We start from the raw sequence: 22,660 nt of genomic DNA on the forward strand, positions 1-22,660 counted from the left end.
TCTTTTGGTCTTTCTTTCCATATAAAAGGTACTTTTACTAGAAAAAAAGAACATCCTCTAGGGAAAATCTCATCCAGTCAGACATAAAAAGTTTTGATGTCAGGCAACAGCTAAAAAGTGGATCAGGTTTCGTGAGCATTTTCTAAATTTATCTTTGTGATTTAATGCAGACAGAGGGTTTAAATGGCATCAAGCAGTTGGTGTGAAGGGGAGAAGTGCAGTTGCTGTGTAGTTGTTGAAAGGAAACACATCTTAACAGTTCAGCTGAACACCATGGAACTCTTTGAAACCAGCCCATATTTTTTCCCAGAACAAAGATTTTTTGACAATGAAAATTATTTTTCCTCACGGCTTCCCAGTTATGATCAGCCTGGATTTCAAGATCGAGGATCCATTGGAATTTGTTCAGATAGTATTATTCTGCAGGGACCAAGCATGGAAGAGAAAGTATCATCTCATATCAGTATAGGCCAACAAGACCATTGTCCTGGTCAGTGTTTGCCATGGGCCTGCAAGATGTGCAAACGGAAGACAGTATCCTTAGACAGAAGAAGAGCAGCCACTTTAAGGGAAAAACGTAGGCTGAAGAAAGTGAATGAAGCTTTTGAAGCCCTAAAAAGAAGCACTCTGTTAAACCCTAATCAGAGACTTCCCAAAGTGGAGATTTTGAGGAGTGCTATCCAATACATTGAACGCCTACAGGCTCTGCTGGCTTCTCTTAACCAGCAGGAAAGAGACCAAAGAGATTTGATCTATATTGGTAATGGCTCTCAGCATGTGGTAAGTAATATTAGATATTATTAATGTTGTTTTTGGCTATTTATATTGTTATAGCAATTTCTGCAGTGCTTTAAAGGACACCTGTAATCAATTACAAAAAAAGAGTTTAACTCACCTGGGGCTTCTACCAGTGGCGTAGCTAAGGAGTTGTGGGCCCCGATGCAAGTTTTACAATGGGGCCCCCCCAAGCACTCTATACATAGCAATTCATACAGCGCACCAAAACCTGCCAATAGCAACTACAGTGTCTAAGATGCAAGAAGGGGATGGGGAACAGTTTGTTAATAATTACCACTATTCAAAGTATCTATAGAAGTGATTATTATGAACACAGGACCAATAGAGAGCTAATACTGTAGTTGAGGGAGGGCCTTTGGGGGCCCCTCTGGCCCAAGGGCCCCAATGCGGTGGCTACCTCGGCAACCCCTATTGCTATTCCCCTGGCTTCTACCAGCCCTCTGCAGACATCCTGTACCTGCACCGGGACAAAACAATCCTGCTGCAACCCACTTTAATTTTCACAGATTTTCATTTTGCCGGCCAATGTGCCTGCTTGGCCCGGGCAGTGCTCGTCCTCATTCGCATTCTCCTCAACAGGAGTGTCCTGTGCAGGCAGAGTGCGAGAAAACCTCATACTGCACCTTCACAGTACGCTCCCTGTAAAGTGAGTGGGAGCAAGGACACGTGCAGGCGCAGTGGCTGGCGGCATTAAATTTGGCGAAAATGAAAGTGAGCCGCGGCATGGGACCAGAGGTTGTTTTGTGGGCACAGGACATCTGCAGGGGGCGGTAGAAGCCCCAGTAAGTTTAACTATTTTCTTTCTCCTTACAGGTGTCCTTTAAGTATACAGTCATGCGACTAACTGCCCTGAAGAGAAGCTAATAACTTCCATAGTTGTATAGCCTTTCCCTAGTCTAACAATGGCCACACACCATACAATTTTTAAAATATCTTTTCAATACAAGAATTGCAATTCAAGTTTTCTGACTGATTGTAGCATTTAAAAAAAATCTGACAAATGTACCACTTTCATACGTTAAAATTTTCCTCAATTATGATAAAACTTATTGTAAACTCAGAAAAAATAGCTTGGGTCTGTACATCAAGAAATTGTCAATCTATCCTATGCCATATCATTTTTTATATAAATTGATCAGAAAAATCCAACACTCCCGATTTTCTTTTGTCGAAAAAAATGGGAAAGTCGATCAGACAAAACTGGAGTGCTTAGAGGAAAGCCATAAAACACAGAGAGAATATAAAAATGCCACACATTTAGTGTCCAGTCTGTAATTTAAAGATGGAACTCTGGAGCTAGGTTCACATATGGAGCTGGGTTGCATTCCCTCTAAAAACAGGAATGGAAAAGTTATAGAACAGTTGGGTTCCAAACAATGAAGCATACAGTCAAGGAAAAGTATGCTTCACTGCCACTGTTAATGCATGCATTAAGCGGTAATGCGCTGCAAGAATTTTGTTGGGATACTGTACTCCTGTGGGTTGCATTGCACCATATGTACTTTGAACATCACATAGACTTACTATTGCAGTGCAACTTTCTGCATTAAAGTGCCTCCATTACACTGCAATGCAATGCCCCACTGTGCCTTAGCTTTATACTGCAAAGCAAGAGTGCCATCCTTTACACTTCCTTATGTGGATAATAAAAGTTATGCACATAATTAATTGATTGATTGTTCTACAAGAATAGAAGCAAATCCATGTACCTATACAGTTTTAGAAAAATATACAGTATATCTTGCTTATTGCATTAACTTAGGAATCAAATGAAGATGAGTGATGCTTCCATCTTCAAAATATCTGTTATACATGAAAATAAAAACATTTGATTCCTAAGTATATTCAACATTTGAAGAAACTAACAGATGAAAGCAAGTGTTTCAATCTTTCTATTCAGTTCCATGTACATTTTGATCTCTTGTCAAAGAAAAATTATCAGATCCAATGGAATTTTTATTTTCCAAAAAAATGATTTTATTCAGATAGTCATATCCGTGTATCACTTTGTTCGATGGCTATGCAATAGTTTTCAACCAGCAGAAATTAAACATACCAACAAGCATGAGGTAAAGATTCCTGATCTATATGTTATTGGACAGACATGGTTTGACCTAGTTTCTATAGCTTCTTCCAGCTCCCTCTCCCTACGCCATAGAAAAACTGTAGGACTAGGATGACTCAAACATTTAAGAACTACAGAAGCCAAATGAAGTGAAAAAGGTTGGATTGCATTGCATCTGTATGTCCAATTACATAATTTAACATGCTAGCAAAGCTACAAAAAAAACATTTTGGACTTATTCACACTTTCCTACTGATTCTGTTGCTAAACAAATGCCACCTGCTGTCCAACACAGAAAGAATCAATGTGAACATTTATATAAGCATTGGAGCTTAGCAGTTGTTTGACAGACAAAAACTGTTACATGCAATGTCATAGTTACATAGTTACATAGTTGGTTTGGTTGAAAAAAGACATTCGTCCATCAAGTCCAACCAGAAAAAAATAAATAAAATAAAAATAAAAAACACCATCCTGAACCTGAGTGTATCCCAGCTGATCCAGGGGAAGGCAAAAAACCTTACAAGGCTTTGCAAATTAGCCTTAACAGGGAAAAATTCCTTCCCGACTCCAGATCAACGCTTCCAGGAATTACCTAAAAATTATAGCCGTGGATGCCCTTCAATGCAAGAAAAGCATCCAAGCCCTCTTTAAATGCAGATATAGAGTTTGCCATAACTACTCCCTGAGGTAAAATGTTCCAGATTTTAACCACTCTCACTGTGAAGGACCCCTTTCTAAATAGATGGCAAAAACTTTTTCGACCACCCGCAAATCATGTCACCTTGTCCGTCGTACAACCCTAGGGACAAAAAGCTAATCTGCCAAGTTTTTGTATTGCCCTCTGATGTACTTATACATGTTAATCAGGTCACCTCTCAGTCACCTTTTTTCCAAGCTAAATAAGCCCAGTTTGTCCAACCTTTAATGGTAAGTGAGATCTTCCATCCCTCTGATTAATTTAGTTGCCTGGCTTTGTACTTGTTCCAGAAGGTCAATATCCTTTCTATAGTAAGGTGCCCAAAACTGTTTTCCATACTCCAATTGTGGCCTCACAAGTGATTTATACAGAGGGAGTAGTATACTAGCTACTAGATACTACTATACTATATCTTAAAGCCCTACACACTCTTGATTGATAACGCCCAATGGGGGTCAGAAGAACTGCAATTGTGTTTTCTAGTTAAAAAGAGCCCTTAAGCTGGCCATACACTGGGCCGATTCCCCGCCAATCGACAGCAGATTCAATCACTGGGATCGAATCTGCTGTCAAATCGTTAACGTTAACACAAAATTTTCCGTCGATCGGTAAATTACCGTCGATCGCCCGCGGGTAGGGAGCGCGTCGCTAGCGGCGTTCGAGTGCCCGACAGCTGCAATACATTACCTGCTCCGCAGGCGCGACTCCCCTGGTCACCACTGTCTTCTTCTCTGTGCTGGTCTCCGGGTCCGGCAGGCTTCACTTCTTCCTGTCCCGGCAGGAAGTTTAAACAGTAGAGGGCGCTCTACTGTTTAAACTTCCCCCAGACAGGAAGAAGTGAAGCTTGCCGGACCTGGAGACCAGACCAGAGCGGAGCGGAGAAGAAGACAGCGGAGACTGGGGTGGACTCGCGCTGGCCGGAGCAGGTAATGTATGCGGGGGGGGGGGGGGGAGCGGCGGCAGCAGCAGCAGCACCACTACCACCACCACCATCACAGATTGTGAACGGTTTCAGGCTGTTATCGATTCACAATCTGTTTGCAGTAAAGGCAGCCATACGATCCCTCTCTGATCAGATTCGATCAGAGAGGGATCTATCTGTTGGTCGAATCTGATGGCAAATCGACCAGTGTATGGCTAACTTTAGTCTGCACACAGTTCTAAGCCAGCTTATATCTCAGTGATAACACACTCTCCGCCCATGCCACTTTATAGTGCTAGGCAGAGTCGTTATTTTAGATTCTTGTGCTAGACAGTCACTTTATTATCAAAATTCTTTTTTTTTACTAAATTATGACAAAGCTATGCATTCTTAGGGCCCTTACTTATAGTGAATAGTGAATGCTGTATTTTCCTGAGGCTTGCATTAGGTTAATGCAAATGGGAACTAAAGAAAATTGATTAATAAACACAGTACTATGTGATTTTTCTGTTAATTCTCTATGTATATTTTTCTTCCACAAATCTATGAAAAACAACATTGTGAAACCTGACCAATTGCACAAAAATTGGGTCTCAAACTGACTAACTAAATAACTAACTAACTAACTAACTAAAAATCATGTTGTGGGAAAAATGGGGTAAATTGTGATCACATTGTATTATCCTTAGGCTACAGTTACTGGCCTTTAAGGGCTGTTTCAATTCAAAAGTGCTTTTAAAAAGCTTTTCTGATTTCCAGATTTTTTAAAAGCACTTAGACAATGAAACCCTGTGGGCTGTTTTACAATACAGAGCATAGTTTTCATCAAAATCGCAAAAGAGCTGCACGTAGCATTTTTTCAGTGATTGTGTTTTAAAGGGAACCCAAGGTGAGAGGGATATGGAGGCTCCCATATATATTTACTCTTACTTTTAACCACCCTGGCGTTCTATTAAGATCGCCAGGGTGGCTGCGGGAGGGTTTTTTTTAAATAAAAAAAAAACTATTTCATGCAGCCAACTGAAAGTTGGCTGCATGAAAGCCCACTAGAGGGCGCTCCGGAGGCGTTCTTCTGATCGCCTCCGGCGGCCAAAAGTGACATGGAAGGTCGCAATGAGCGGCCTTCCGTGTTTTGTTTACTTCGTCGCCATGGCGACGAGCGGAGTGACGTCATGGACGTCAGCCGACGTCCTGACATCAGCCGCCTCCGATCCAGCCCTTAGCGCTGGCCGGAACTATTTGTTCCGGCTGCGCAGGGCTCAGGCGGCTGGGGGGAGCCTTTTTCGCCGCTGCTCGCGGCGGATCGCCGCAGAGTGGCGGCGATCAGGCAGCACACGCGGCTGGCAAAGTGCCGGCTGCGTGTGCTGCTTTTTATTTGATGAAAATTGGCCCAGCAGGGCCTGAGCGGCAGCCTCCGGCAGTGATGGACGAGCTGAGCTCGTCCATACCGCCCGGCTGGTTAAAGAATACCAGTTGCCTGGCAGTCCTCCTGATCCTGTGTTTCTAATACTTTTTGCCATAGACCCTGATGCATGCCGCAGATAAGGTACTCTGACTCAGCTGACTCAGGATTTACTGGACTAGAAATACGGTATGCTTGTTGCAGGGTTTTGATTGTTTACAAGGAAATAAATATTGCAGTCTCCATATACCTGTCATCTCAAGTTCCCTTTAATTTTTTTTTTTAAATGCTTGTGATAATTGCAATATGATTGTGATTAGCTGTTGTAAAACAGTCTTTAGGGATTTATTCTCTTACTGAACGTGAATTTCAGTTAAAGGGGAACTATAATAAAAAATAACAATAAATAAAATTACTTTTTTTTCTTACTCTTCTTACAAAATTCATTTTATAAATCATTTAGTCAGTATTTTACTTTTATAAAATATGCCCTCTCCCTGTCTGATTTACATTGTGAAATTTATCACAGGTGTCAACATCTTTAATACTGTCAGGTAATCTCCGCGGAATGTTCATTTACTGAGAGCTCTAAAGGAAGTAGAAATAATGTTTGTGTGTGTAAGATACAGTGTAGCTATAGGAAGGGTTGCTGATGCTGAAAGCAGGATATTTATAGTAAAAGTGGGTATCTTGACTAGTTTACTGCATTTTACTATATGCCGTTATGGTTCCCCTTTAAAACAGTTGTTAAAACAGATTTTAATCTTTCACTTCCAAAACATTCAGATAATCTCTGCAGCCCTAGTTGTAGAATGTCAGATATGTGAAACTAATATGAGTACTACTTGTGATGATCAAAAAGCATACCAGGAAAACTAAGCCTGAACAGGAAGGAATCAAAAATGTTGGTATCGTAATTTGCTTTTAAAATGCCAATTGTCTGGCTGTTGGGGTCATGCTGAGCTTTCTATTTTAAAAGAATCAGACTAACAAACCCCCAAAAATATAGCTAGTGGTGTCAGAGAAGAGACAAAAACCAGCAAACTTCTTTCGACTTTATGATTCAGAAAGTATTAAAGGCAGAATCCCATGTACTGTAATTATTAGTTTGAATAAAGAAGTCATGAATGGATGAGATATTCTGATGCAAATTGTAAGATTTGTGCACCCCCCTAACACCTCAGATTGTACAGAGAAACATAGTCAAAGATCGCAGGAGAACAACATTGAGCGTTTGCAGCTGGTCTAGACAAATAAGACAAGACAAATAACATTTATATCGCGCTTTTCTCCCGGCCAGGGGCGTAACTAGGCCCCACCGGGCCCCCGCTGCAGATTTTCAGAGCGGGCCCCCCCTCCCCCCCCCCTGGGGCCCGCTCGGAGTTTTGTGGGTGCTGGAGGGGTGGCAGCATGAGGGGAAAGCCTTGCCCACAGTCGGCGGGGAGAGGGGTAGTTCCCCCCTCTCCCTCACCTCGGGGCTCTCCCCTCTGCGCTCCCCTCCAGCTCGTAAGTGTGTGGGGCTGTGGTGGGCAGCGGGCAGCGGCGGGCAGATACATACCTGCTTCCGTGCGTTCCATCGGAGACTTCTCCCTTTAGCGGCTGACGTCACTTCCGTCACTGCCCCTGCTCCTGGCTGACTCAAAGCGCCAGAGCAGCAGCGGAAGTTTTGGCGGAAGGCCAAAACTAGTCGGGACGAGAGCGGGCAATGTTACATTGATCGCTGTTAATTTTTGTAGTACCACACGGAGTGGGAAGCGTTTGTTGCCAGGAGGGTTCCTACTGGAGTAGGACCCTCTGTATGTGAGTTTCACCTTGCCTATTTTATGAAAGATTGTACACTCAAATAAATTTGCATTTTATAATTCCACTGAGAGAATCCCTATCTCCTTTTTTTATTGTGCACTGAGTGGCACTTTTTAGGAGTGGAAGAATAGATCACTGGGATCTCTGGAGGTGGAACTGCATTACTTTAAGGCTGACCACACAGCGCTGCTGCTTTTTGTTTCATATCTGTCACATCGGAGGATAAGGATTCACCTCTACAGTTGCTGCACTGTGGGACTCTGTTAAGATAAGAATACCGTCTGATTTTACGTGAGGCGCCTCTATTATACTATTGACTGTTCCCACTCAATAGTAGTTCAAATCTCAGCAGAAATCTGATGTACTACTACTTTCCCTGCTGCAGTTGAAAGCTTTGTATGATTCACTGTAGTACAAAGCTATACCACATCTGCAGTGGTGTAGCTAAGGAGCTATGGGCCCCAGTGCAAGGTTTACATTGGCACATAAAGAGATGACCGTGCACCTGTCTCTTTAAATGCCTTTAATGGTCATGCAGCCACCAGCCCGATTTAAACAGTTTTGACAAAAGAAAGGTACATCAAACCTGCATAGTAGAGGATGTGGTGGTGTGCAGTGGAAGGGTGACCAGGGGACGAACAGGACGGCACTACAGCCGTTTCACGCCAATCCGGCGCTTGCTCACGTGCGTGTGTCCTTAGGGAAGCCGCGCCGTGCGTCTTCCTTCATAGGACCTACGTGCTGGGAAAGGTTGAGGGTGAGGTGGCAGAGACTCGCCGTCCAGCGGCGAGGGATAACCAATAACCCTGTGTAGTGAAACTGGGCTGTGCGCTGTGTGTAATCATGATTAAGCACATCGTGTCAGAAGTGATAAATACAAACATAGTGTGATCTAAAACAAACATTAAGTGCAACAGGATCTATAACATTATAGGGAACGCACATCCATTGTGTCAAACATACCTATGTGTAAAAGTAAGTGCACCCATTAGCGCTAGCACCATAACGTTGCACAGCTGCTGCTAACCTCCTATATTTTTTAAAAATCAATATTTATTATCCTATATTTAATTAATAAAACCCCCAGAAGAAAAAAACTCCCCAATTTAACTTTAAAAAAGACCAGGGATGGCAGTATAAATCCAATGACCTATTGGGGTGCATTCACCCTTCAGGGCTGCCACCATAACCCCCTGGAATGCTATTATGCAATGGAGCATGGCCACTTGACCTGTCTTACAGTACCTAAAGGACCCAGGACAATTGGCACCCATACTCGGGGACGACTCAAATGACCTAAGGCCCAATCTGGTGTCATCAATCTGAGAAAAGGGGAAAAAGAAAGAAAAGGGGAGTAGAAACACACCTAGGATAGAAACGCACTTAGAGAAGTGATGTAAAATAGGAAGGGGTAAGTGGAAATTCCCTCTTGTGGGCCACAAGAGACCACACCACACAGGTAGTCAGAAGAAGACATCCTGCAGACCAAAAAGGAGGTCAGATCCCAAGCCACCAGGTCGCCCAAGAAAGATATATCAGGGAACATGGCTGATTACCAACTCCTGTAGTCCTGTTTGTCCCCTGGTCACCCTTCCACTGCACACCAAAACATCCTCTACTATGCAGGTTTGATGTACCTTTTTTTGGTCAAAACTGTTTAAATCTGGCTGCATGATCCATTAAAGGCATTTAAAGAGACAGGTGCACGGTCATCTCTTTATGTGCTATGTGTCCTTAAGTTGTGCTCTGCACTGTTTGTAGACAAGACAGACAAGACAAATAACATTTATATCGCGCTTTTCTCCTGGCGGACTCAAAGCGCCAGAGCTGCAGCCACAAGGACGCGCTCTATAGGCAGTAGCAGTGTTAGGGAGACTTGCCTAAGGTCTCCTACTGAATAGGTGCTGGCTTACTGAACAGGCAGAGCTGAGATTCGAACCCTGGTCTCCTGTGTCAGAGGCAGAGCCCTTAACCATTACACCATCCAGCCACCACCTGGTGCACGTCTCCTAGCCTTTATTGTGCAACCAATTTAGAGGTACATGTGAATGAGGTGAAGATTCTACATTTTGCTGAGCGCAGTTACTTTCCAATAAGGCCCACCCTCTCAATATTCAGCTGAGTGCCGGGTGACATTTCCTACTACAGTGTACCAAGGTTTACATTGGGCTCCCCCCCCCCCCCCTCCCAAGCGCTCTATACATAACAATTGATACGGCACACCAAAACCTGCCAAGGACAACCACAGTATCAGAAGTGCGAGGAGGGGAGGGGAACAGTTTGTTAATGATTACTACTAATAAAAGCACCCATAGAAGTGATTATTTCCAGCATAGGACCAATGGAGAGCGAATACTGTGGTTGAGGGTGGGCCCCTCGGGGCCGCTCTGGCCAAAGGGCCCGATGCGGTTGCTACCTCTGCACCCCCTATTGCTATGCCACTGCACACTGGTCTCATTCTGCTTCTACTTATACCACCCAGCCTGCTTGATCTTCCAAAAGACATCTTTCTCAATCATTGTTCAAATGACAGAATAATTTAGCATCAATCATGTGGAGAGGGCATCTTTTTTTTTTTTTAAACAGTTTTGTTAATTTCTTTTATTTAGTTAATTGAGACCCTCGTTCAATTCGCTTTCCCTCCTAAATTTTCTCTAAGGTGATATTTTCATACCTTATCAATGCAGGAACAGATGTCAGCAGCACCGCTTCAGGAAGAAAAAGCTCTTTATTGCAGAAACATGCAATTAAAATCTTGCAGCTTGACAAAGAAGCACATTAGATTGAAACAGAGGGCTTTAGCTGTTTGTAGCCTATTCTGACATATGATTTTAATTGCATGTTTCTTCAATAAAGAGCTTTTGCTTCCTGAAGAAGTGGTGACATCTGTTCCTGCATGCTTGATACAGGGGCACCAGCATACAAGCAAGCCAAGCCCCCGCTTGGGGCCTCACACTCCGGGGCCTCGCTCTGCTGCTGGCGGCAGGCAGGCACCGGGCGGTGGGCGTGCGGGCACCAGGCCGAGCGGCGGGGAGAGAGAAGTTTCTAACCTATACTGGGGGACATATACCTATCTAACCTATACTGGGGGCATTATTATTATTATTACTTAGTATTTATATAGCGCCGACATATTACGCAGCGCTGTACAGTGTATATATATATCTAGTCACTAACTGTCCCTCAAAGGAGCTCACAATATAATCCCTACCATTGCCATATGTCTATATTATGTAGTGTAAGTACTGTAGTCTAGGGCCAATTTTTAGGGGGAGCCAATTAACTTATCCGTATGTTTTTGGAATGTGGGAGGAAACCGGAGTGCCCGGAGGAAACCCACGCAGACACGGAGAGAACATACAAACTCTTTGCAGATAGTGCCCTGGCTGGGATTCGAACCAGGGACCCAGTGCTGCAAGGCGAGAGCTAACCACTACGCCACCATGCTGCCCACACTCAGCCCACACTTAGATTGGGCATATACCAATCTAATCTGTACTGGGGGCATATACCTATCTAACCTATACTGAGGGCATATACCTATCTAACTTATACTGGGGAACATATACCTATCTAACCTATACTGGGGGGCATATACCTATCAAACCTATACTGGGGGCATATACCAATCTAATCTATACTGGGGGCATATAACTATCTAACCTATACTGGGGCAAATATACTGGGTACCTATATTGGAGGCACCTACCTATCTAACCTATATGGGGGCACCAACCTATCTAACCTATATGGGGGCACCTACCTATCTTACCTATCTAACTTATACTGGGGAACATATACCGATCTAACCTATACTGGGGGACATAAACCTATCTAACCTATACTGGGGGACATAAACCTATCTAACCTATACTGGAGGGCAATACCTATCTAACCTATACTGGGGGGCATATACCTATCAAACCTATACTGGGGGCATATACCAATCTAATCTATACTGGGGGCATATAACTAACCTATACTGGGGCAAATATACTGGGTACCTATATTGGAGGCACCTACCTATCTAACCTATACTGGGGCACCAACCTATCTAACCTATATGGGGGCACCTACCTATCTTACCTATACTGGGGGCAACTATATGAACTACCTATACTGGGGGGGGACCTATAGCTGGCTACCTATATTGCAGTCACCTATACCGGTCTCCACATTGGGGGCGCATTTTACGCCCTCACTCTGGGTGCAATTAAGCCTAGAAACTGCTAGTATTTGGCTCCACCCACATCATGTTTTGGCCAAGCCCATTTTTCACATTGGGGTGGGGCTATACATTTTCTAGAAATGGCGCCGCTTCTTTCGTGGATGGGAGCCTCAAGTTATGGACTGCTTGGGGCCACCAAAACCTTAGCTGCACCCCTGTATCCAAAAAAGATATAGATTTCATGTCACTGTGGGACGTCAATCTGATAAATGGGCAGCATGCTTGTAGGCGTACTATGTGACGCATTAGTTCTATGGACAATGTCGCTTGTTTTTTACGTAATCCGCTTTTTGGAACGCATGCTGTGAATGGAGCGCATGTTATGCGTATGGTCATGTGCTGATGCGTACTTTGTGACGCATGGTCCCGTTGTGTGATGTAGGTGTAAGGCTTGGTGGTGTATTCTCCACAGTCAGCATGCAACGCATGAGCTGACGTGGAGGAGGTACACACACTAGCACAAGGAGACAGGTTATCCCTAGTATAGTGGAGGGGAGGACTGACTCCAATAGGAGATTGTGGCGCACAGAGCCGGTGCAGGTCTGACAGCCACAAACAATGCTTTCATTATAACGTCTCAGCGCAAAGTAGCGCTGAGCGCATAAACCAGAACTGAGGAGATCAGGACAGGTAGACAGAATGAACGCTTGCTAACTAGCGGCTACTTAGCGACAGCAAGACAGGCTTAAACTGAAGCTATGAAAACCCAAGGAAACCCTGCAGGAAGCAGATCTTTATACTGAGGTCATCCAATGGGAGCAGACATGCAGATTCCCACACAGGTGAATGATAATCAGTCACAAGCTGACAGCAGGGAAAGGCAGACAAAGCTATGCAGCTTGCATGTAAAGAGATGAGAACTACCTGAGCTGCAGCACTACTACTTCCAGCAATGCCTGCTGCAGCAGCGATCATTACAGTACCCCCGCCCTTAAAAGCGGATTCCAGACGCTTTTCAAAACTGAAATTCCCAACAAAACAGTCTGACTGATAATTCATGATGACCGGGACAGCCCGGCAAGACCGAATTCCAGAATCAGTCCCCACAAGACTGGACCCATCAGAACCAGAACCTACAGAACCATGCCCATCAGTACTACAAGCCCCAGTGTGACACCCATCAGAACCATGATTTCCAGAAGAAAGCCCTCCGAAACTCCCTGAGCGAAACCCACCGCCTTCCAGGAACCGTTCAAAAACGCCAAAGCCTTTGCAATGCCCACCGGGACTGTCTTTACCAACACAAAACCCACTGTTGAACCAGTCCAAGGCACCAGGACAAGTTTTCTCAGAGACCTCCCAGAACACCTTGAAGCTCCAAAGAGATCCCCATAGGTCAGAACGCCCCTTAGGCTCACATGGAGAACTATCAAGAACCCCTATGGAACCTAGGGCAATTCCCGAGTCAGGGCCACAAGGACAAACATCAATATCAGGGCTTTCAGGGACCAGAACCATCTCTGGGCATGCAGGCAGACTGGCAACATCAGAACATGTTCCTACTAAGGAAGCATCAGAGCACGCTAACACCTTAGACACACTTGGGCATTCTGGCACACAAAGAACATCTGGGCACACTGGCACAAGAGAAACCTCTGGGCATGTCAAGGAACTGTGAGCCTCAGGGTCAGCCAAGACAGGTCCAAAACCAGGACTGGCCAAAAAAAAATCATCATGAATAGACTTCGCAACTACTGGACTTTTACACGAGAATGCAGGATCAGACTTAGATGTCGCTGATTCCAGCAAAGTCAGTAACAAATCAGATTCAGGGGCACTAACAAGACAGGACAAATCTTCTGATGTATGCACTGAACCAGATAGGGACTCCACAACTACCTCTGGACTGGACTGAGACTCATCTAATACACTGGATTGGAGCTCATGAGGCGCTGCAGAACAAGTCAGTATTGCAGCAGCCCCCACCGGACTAGGCAAAACTGAGGAATTCCCTGGACAGGAAGGGGACTCTGGAACCTCTGCCACAGCGGCCAGAGAACCAGAATCTTTCAGGATACAGGGCTGGGTTTCAGGAACACTCATCAGACCGGACTGAAATTCTGAGATTTCTATTATTTTGACCAGAGAATCAGAATTATCCATGTTACAGGGCAAGACTTCTGAAACATTCAGAGGACAGGGCTGGAGTTCCTCGGCTGTTACAACACTGGAGAGGGACTCAACAACATTGGTTAAATCAGACTGTGTACAGGGCAAGGTATCTAACACACTTGCTGACGAGGACAATATTTCAATGGCTTCTGCTTTGCTGGGCAGAAATTCATCAAGTTTTATTAGAGCAGACTGTAATTCCAAAACAGCTGCTAGACAAGTGAATATTACTGCAACACCAACTGAGGTAAGCAGTGCCTCAGACTCCTCTGCTAGAGGGTCTGAAGTATCCAAAGTACTGGGTGAAGCATAAGACTCTGTGACCACAGCTTCACTGGACAGGATCACTGAACAGTCCATATTGCAGGGCAAAACCATGGAAGCACCTGCTGGACAGCATAATGATTCTGTGACCTGAGTTTCATTGGAGAGATCTACTGCACAATTCATGGTACAGGGCAAATTTATTGGAACATTTTCTGAACAAGGTAATAATTCTGCAATTTCAGGTTCACATAGCAGATGCTCTGAGCTATTCACGAAACTAGAGCGAGGTGTAGAAACAGGAAGATTAAGACACAATGTTTGCGCATCTGAATCACCATTCAATTGTAAAATTGGAAAATTCAGATGCTGGGGTTCTGAGGTTTCTGGACAGGATTGCTGGGACTCGGAAACTGATGTAGTGCATCTATTGGCATCTGCTGGATCAGACAGGAGTTGAACTTTATTAACACAGGTAATTTCTGCAGAAGTGTTTGCAGAGACAGGCAAGATTTTTCTGGTGTCTGTTTCACTGAACAAAGACTCATGAGTACTGGCTAGGCTGGACTCAGAAGTCAGCAGGACCTCTGGATTCTCTGCTGAGAAATTTGTGCAGGGCAAAGTTAAGAAAGTATAAGTGGCTTCTGTTTTACTGGGAAGTAACACTGAGTTATCCATGGTACAGGGTGGAATTGCAGGAACTTCAATTTCACACAAAAAGAGCTCCAAATCACCTGCTGAATCAGCCAAAGGTGCTGAAGCAGGCGGGTCAGAACGCCAAATTTGCGAATTCGGAGTCACATAAAAATCATCCAAAATCAGTTCCCACACATCAATCAAAGGAGCCACACAGTCATACCTACACACACCAGCCTCTATTAGGTTATAGGCTGACTTAATGCATGCGTTCAATACCATTTCACTTTTTGCACTGTAAAATTGACAAAATGAACTTGAATCATTCTTCCATTCACAGACCAGGGCTTCCATCTCTCCCCTCTCGAATGGAGGATCCCATGCATACTTAACAGCGAAACATTTAGGCTGATCACAGTCTGCAGATATGATTGTGGCAGGCACATGTATAGGGTTAATTAGCAGGTGATTGGCAGATTCCTTATTCTTAAGAATCTCCAATACCTGTAGCAAGTGCTGAACTGTAGTGTATGCAAACTTTCCTTGCTTCACAAATAAGTTGATTTGTTCAATACTCTGTAATATCTCCTCATAATCATACTCAGATAATTCTTTTAAACAAAAATCTTTATTTTCCCTAGCCAGGGAGGAAAGTTCATTAGTAGTTTCATAAGTCCATTTAACTCCCCTGAAAGACAATTGCATTTCATTATCTGTTAATGGCAGAATCTCATTATAGGTCTCAGTCGCTAAGGATAACGACTCTGCAGATCAGACACGTTTCTTAGAACGTTTGCGTTTTGCCTTAGACCCTGCTGTTTTTGGTGATTTATTCAAGGCTGCAGGAAAATTATCAGTAACACTTTATGCTTGCTGCACATTTTTGCAAGCAATTGAAGGAGAAGCTGATTGGCCTGCTGCCAGGAGTTCATTAAGAGGAAAAGGCAATGGATCTATGCGCAACCAGTTATGGATCACAAACGCTAGAAATTCCAGCGGTCTCTCTTTCAAATCGGAATGATTGAGAACATCAAATGCCCACTGGAATAATTCCCCTTTAAACAAAATATAACTTAGTTGGAGTGCCTAGGTTGAAACAGGAGTCGCTTGGAGATCGGGATTGGCCAGGAACCTGGCACATTCAGAAAAAAACTCATTTTCTGTTTCAGAGTTAAGTTCTTCAAATTTCTTAAAGGAACAGGAACCATAATTAACAGTGTCATACTTTCTGGGAATCCCCCCCACAATGGGGATTGGTAATGGGGTTTTCATAATGTAAGGCTTGGTGGTGTATTCTCCACAGTCAGCATGCAACGCATGAGCTGACGTGGAGGAGGTACACACACTAGCACAAGGAGACAGGTTATCCCTAGTATAGTGGAGGGGAGGACTGACTCCAATAGGAGATTGTGGCGCACAGAGCCGGTGCAGATCTGACAGCCACAAACAATGCTTTCGTTATAACGTCTCAGCGCAAAGTAGCGCTGAGCGCATAAACCAGAACTGAGGAGATCAGGACAGGTAGACAGAATGAACGCTTGCTAACTAGCGGCTACTTAGCGACAGCAAGCGTCCAAAACAAGACAGACTGGAATGAGGCAGCCAATGCGATTGCAGCGATGGCGTGCCTCACAAAGACAGGACAGGATAGTCAGGAAATAGCAGGATCAAGATAGATGAACGTAACACAGACAAATATACAATAAGTATGTTTTCCTAGCGTATTACAATTACAGCTATCAATGAAACTATTTGTAACGTCTGACTAACATATGTATATATCGGCAATGAACCGATATATGACATAAGCAGGAACGCTGACTAGGACTGGAGTAATACAGGGAACAGGACTCAGAAGGATTCGCTATCTCTTCGCAGAGATGAACGCAAGCCACAAACGGTAACAGAACAGGATTCAGAAGGATTCGTTATCTCTTCGCAGAGATGAACGCAATCCACAAACAGTAACAGAACAGGATTCAGAAGGATTCGTTATCTCTTCGCAGAGATGAACGCAATCCACAAACGGTAACAGGACAGGATTCAGAAGGATTCGTTATCTCCTCGCAGAGATGAACGCAATCCACAAACGGTAACAGAACAGGATTCAGAAGGATTCGTTATCTCTTCGCAGAGATGAACGCAATCCACAAACAGAATCAGGAGCAGGGAAACTACCTCAGCACGGGTGGTCACGATACGCGCAACCTACCAAAACGTGCTGGAAAGCTGACTAACTGCACACAGGATATAAACAGTTCGTGTACGTATACATCAGCGACACTGATGTATCAACGTAACACGAATACAAGGAAAATAATAAACGTGCTGGTATGCATATATATTGGCAATGAACCAATATATGATGCAAAGACCAGCAAAGTATCTTTAGAACAAGAAACACGATCGAGGGCTGAAGCGACAGCAAGACAGGCTTAAACTGAAGCTATGAAAACCCAAGGAAACCCTGCAGGAAGCAGATCTTTATACTGAGGTCATCCAATGGGAGCAGACATGCAGATTCCCACACAGGTGAATGATAATCAGTCACAAGCTGACAGCAGGGAAAGGCAGACAAAGCTATGCAGCTTGCATGTAAAGAGATGAGAACTACCTGAGCTGCAGCACTACTACTTCCAGCAATGCCTGCTGCAGCAGCGATCATTACAGTAGGGCTCCCGGATTGGCCAGAAGCGGCCAGGAAGTGACGCCGTCGTCACATGACCATGATAGCGACGGATGGAGGAATGCAACCCCGTTTTGAGCGATAGTTTGCAGGTAAATGGTTGGTTTTGTTTTGCATATTAGCCTACGAAGTTCCCCATCAGGTCCGCCATATGTCTCCGCCCAGTAGGTCCCCGAATGGTGATTTTAGTGGGGGTGGGGTATTTAAGGCACTGCACTTGCTTGATTGTATATGGCTGCTGTAATTTGAAAAAGGGCTATGCCCGAAACAACGTTTGTCATTGCCAAGCCACAATGGTGATGCAATAAAAGAGCTTTTTTCTTTACTTTTGGAGTGGTGCCGACCTCTTTGCTGTTTTGATGTTCTGAGCACCTCTTTGGACGCAGAGGTGAAGGCCGAGGCACACTCAATTTTGATTGGTGTGGAGCTCCTCCTGAATACCGAGTGTACAATATCAGTAATCTGGGAGAACAAGTCATCTATTAAAGGGAGTGGGTAACGATTCTTAATAGTGATCTTGTTAAGCCCTCTGTAATCAATACCTGGCCGTAGCCCACCGTCCTTCTTTACAAAAAAGAATCCTGCTCCGGCCGGAGACTTTGAAGAACGGATGAACCCTTTAGCCAAGTTTTCTTTAATATAATCCTGCATAGCTAGTTTTTCGGGGCCAGAAAGGTTATATAAATGGCCTCTAGGGGGCATACAACCTGGTCTCAACTCAATGGGACAGTCGAAACTTCTATGTGGAGGAAGTTTGTCTGCCGCTTTGGGACAAAAGACATCAGTAAAGTCAGAATATGGTGCGGGCAAACCTTCCATTTGCACCTTGGTAGCGCAAATAGTCACTTTCTCCAAACAATGATGATGACAGTAGTCGGACCAGCTTAAAAGCTGCTTGGAACGCCAGTCAATCTGAGGAGAGTGCTTTTGCAAACATGGCATACCAAGGATCACGATGGAAGTGACCATCTTGAGCACAAAAAACTGTATTTGTTCCTGATGCAACGCCCCCACCCGACATAGCAACACAGGAGTTTGAGACAGAGGTTGTTTTCCCTGCAGTGGAGAGTCATCCACTGCAGTAACAAAAATCTGCCTGTCCAAAGAAACAAAGGGAACACCCAATCTCATAGCGAAATCAAAATCTATGAAATTGGCTTCTGAACCCGAATCTATAAATGCCTGGGTGGAAAAAACTAGATCCTCCCAGGCAATAGAACACGGGAGACGTAAGCGATTCTCGTTTAGAGGTAACACAGGCTCGCCTAGGGTAGTACCTCTAGCTACACCTAGGCGGCAGAGTTTTCCGCCTTCTTTGGGCAATTCTGCACCACATGGCCCTTCTCTGCACAGTACAAGCAGAGCCTCTCTGCTCATCTCCGATTCTTCTCTATCTCAGACAACTTGGAACTTCCGATCTGCATCGGCTCTCCTGAGGAAGAGAAGGAGATGGGGAAGATGAGGTAATAGGAACAGGTCTCCCCGTGAATCTACCTCGGGTTTGTCTTTGGTACCGAACCCGGAGATCTATCTTAACAGCTAATGAGATTGCGTCATCAATAGTTTTGGGTTCCGGATGGCTTAACATAAGATCGGCCACTGCATCAGACAAACCCGTTAAGAAGCAATCCAGCAAAGCAAATGGTCCCCATCTAGCCAACACAGCCCACCTTCTAAATTCTGCAGCGTATGTTTCCACGGTGTTATGCCCTTGCCTGAGAGTTTTGAGTTTCCTCTCAGCCGTAACTGCCAAATCGGGGTCGTCATATATAATTGCCATAGTTTAAAAAAATTCCTGAACAGACGTTAAAGCTTCATGACCAGTAGGGAGACTGTAAGCCCACGTCTGCGAATCCCCAGATAATAATGTTTTAATAAAGGTCACCCTCTGACCCTCAGACCCTGATGACGTAGGAACGGTTTCTGAAATTCTGAAAATCAGACCTGTGCCCTAAAAACTTTTCTGGGAGAGGTATCCTGGGCTCAGTAACAGGGGATGACACTGGTGCATTAGTTGCCTGAAGTATGCGTACCACCTCAGACAACTGATTGATCTGTGTCTGTTGGTCGTTAACCGTGTTGGTTAGGCTGTTAACGGCCGTGGTTAACAGTTCAACTTGACTGCACAGTGTTTCCATAGACATTTTTTGGTCTGCTGTTCTGTAACGATCAGTATCAGCAAGTACAAAGTTCTGATTATTTGGTGATCTGCAGTATCACCAATAATTTAAATATAGTAATACAAGGATATCGAGACCTTAGTCACACTTTATTGTAGTTGAGTGTAGTGATTGGTGCATACAGTAAGTACTGACAGATATGACTTCAGCTCACCAGAGGAGCTGGTGAGCTCTGTCAGTACAGTGAACACCTCACCAGTGACGAGGGCTCACTGGTGAGTGGCAAGGTCAGACTAATCAGGTCGGTAACAGCCAGGCAGGTACAGTACAAAATCGGAAGGCAGAGAAGTAACGGTAGACAGGTAGAGATTGGCAGCAATATGAGATGGGCTAAAGTACAGAATCACTAGAGCAGAGAGAGGTACGAATTTCAGGCAGAGTCGGTAACCAGATCAGATGGGCAAAAGTAAGTACAGAATCACTAGAGAGTAAGTATAGTCAAGAACGAGCCAGAGTCATAAACAGATAATACACAATATAAGTAACAATTAAGCTATCAAGCAGATCCTAAGCTTAGTGTGAATTCCCAGCTCCTGCCAGTTCTAATACACTAGGGAACTGACTAAGGTCTGAGCGCTTACACGTAGTGATCGCAACAGCAGACAAAGAGCATCTGAATCCTCCGGGCTTAAGAGCCAGAGGAGACTTCGCAGCACGCCCCCCTGCGTCCTGGTCAATCAGCGGCGGCAGGTGCATGGCGTGACGTCAGCCGACCCACAGGTCAGCTGAGCCGACTCTTTGGCGCATAAAGGTTGTGACGGTGCGCGCGCGCACACGTCAACACAAGCCTATGGGCAGCTGACAAACTCGTCCTCGGCGTGCTAGACGCCCGAGGAACGGGTAATTGTTTAGGCAGGGTCACGGAGGCCGCAAAAGATGAAGTAGCCCTCAGAAGGATTGTTTGGGATACTTTAACAGCAAGTAAGTCAGTGAGGATCAAAATAAACAAGGCTAGCTAACGCTTTCCTTATCTCCAGCAAGCTCTGTCCCTTCCTCTCACTATTCCAGCCGAAGACAGACTGGAACATGGCGGACGCTGCAGCGTTTTATAGGGGGCGGGGGTCCATGAGGAAATGCAGGCTGATTGGCTGCCATGTGCCGGCTGACTGTGATGTAAGGAGTCAAAGTTTAGCCCAATGATGATGTATGGCGGCAGGTCAAATAGCGCCAAGTGCTTGCCACTCACGCTAAGCACGAACACTTGATTTTCACCGAATAGTGCTTGCGGGCGAAGGGTTTGGGCCATCTTTCCTGAACGCATGCTATAGCATGCAACCTCTGCCGACACACATACTGTACATCAGTGACGCCACACGCAAGCGCAGAGCACTCCCGGGCGGCGGTTCATGTACTGATGTACGCATGCCAGCAGAGGTTGCATGCTATAGCATGCATTTAGCCTGGCTAGAAAGCCGCAATGCTCCGACCGTCCAGACGGGGCCACGGGGCAATTGCTGCTAAACGAGTGGGCAGAAAGGAGGAAAGGAGAACGGGGGAGCGGTGAGCATCAGGACAGCTCACCATATGTGCTTGCTCCCCACATTTCTCATCTATGTTTGGGCTCGGGTATCCTTTAAGCCTTGAAATGCCTTTTAAAGTGTGTGTCGGGCATACAATAAAAAAAGCAATTCTATATTTTTATTTGGTAAACAAGTAATAAGGATTCTAACCAGGCAATCCAAAAGTTAAAAATCGCTCTTATTTTTCTTCTCCATAAAACATAATTCCCCAGTTTCCCTGGCTCTTATTTGGTACATCTGCTGCACAAAGGAAGTTGCAGGGCATGCTGGGTTTTATTTTTTTCTTCTTCACTTTCTTTACTTTCCCCTCCCATCATTAGTTAGACTTAACTAATGCCGCCTGATTTTTCTACTTATATATGTTAGGTTTTTTTTCTGAGATAGTATGGCTGACAGCTCGACATTAAGCCTTGCCTTATGCAGCTGTACTTCGTGATCACCCCTCCGGATCAGTGAATAATGGCGCACAGCGCCTATGCATAAAAATGATGCAGCATTAAAAAGATACGCTTATCGCTATTTATCGTTAGTACTGTATAATAATGGCGCACAGGAAAAAAAAAAGAAAAATGGCACACACTAACGTTATTTATCAATAGCGGCACACACTAACGTTATTTATCAATAGTGCCGTTCATTTGCCAAACAGCAGACGTTATTGCCCACAGTAACGTTATTTATCAATAGCGCCCTACATAAGCCAAACTGCAGATGTTATTTAACTGCAAAACGGTGAATGGATTTAATGTAACACTGTCAAGGTTAGGGTTAGGCACCACTGGGAGGGTCTTAAGGTTAGGCACCATCAGGGGGGTCTTAGGGTTAGGCACCACCAGGGGGGTCTTAGGGTTAGGCACCACCAGGGGGGTGTTTAGGGGTTAGTGATAGGTACAGAGAGGGTTCTGTATGTTAACGGTAAATAACAATTAGGCTTTAACGTTAAATAGCGATAAGCGGTAGACGGATTAGCGGCAACACCGTGCGCCATTATTCACAGGCGCCATTTTCAGATGGATCCCACTCCTCAACTTGCCTTACTTCATATAGGTATCTTGACCGTCCCTATAAGATACAGATTGATAACATCTCAGGTCACGTGCTATGTGTTGCTAGATATATTGGTAGGTGAACAGAGGCGCCAGAAGGATAAAAGTACATAAAATTTTAAAAAAATTGCTGGGAGGAAGTGGTGGACTCGCCTCCATTAAAGCAGACACCAAGGACTGTAAATATATAGATATACACATTTATTGAAAATACCTCAAAGATGCAATGCGTTTCGCGGGCACAGCCCACTTCTTCAGGCAATAAGCAGGAAATAAACAACTGTAAACAAAAGACAGA

General features: G+C 44.6%; 1 protein-coding gene across 1 annotated transcript in view; it reads left to right on the forward strand.

The window, feature by feature from the left end:
• The first annotated feature begins 251 nt into the window (after positions 1–251).
• The window catches only part of MYOG (myogenin), a 75,787-nt gene continuing 53,378 nt past the window's right edge, over positions 252–22,660 (forward strand). The window contains exon 1 of the mRNA XM_068266245.1: positions 252–780. Within this exon, the coding sequence (XP_068122346.1) occupies positions 274–780 (507 nt within the window). The 5' untranslated portion in view covers positions 252–273. The remainder of the gene's footprint in view (positions 781–22,660) is intronic.

This window comes from Hyperolius riggenbachi, chromosome 2, assembly GCF_040937935.1.
Source record: "Hyperolius riggenbachi isolate aHypRig1 chromosome 2, aHypRig1.pri, whole genome shotgun sequence".
In the NCBI taxonomy this organism is placed as follows: domain Eukaryota; kingdom Metazoa; phylum Chordata; class Amphibia; order Anura; family Hyperoliidae; genus Hyperolius; species Hyperolius riggenbachi.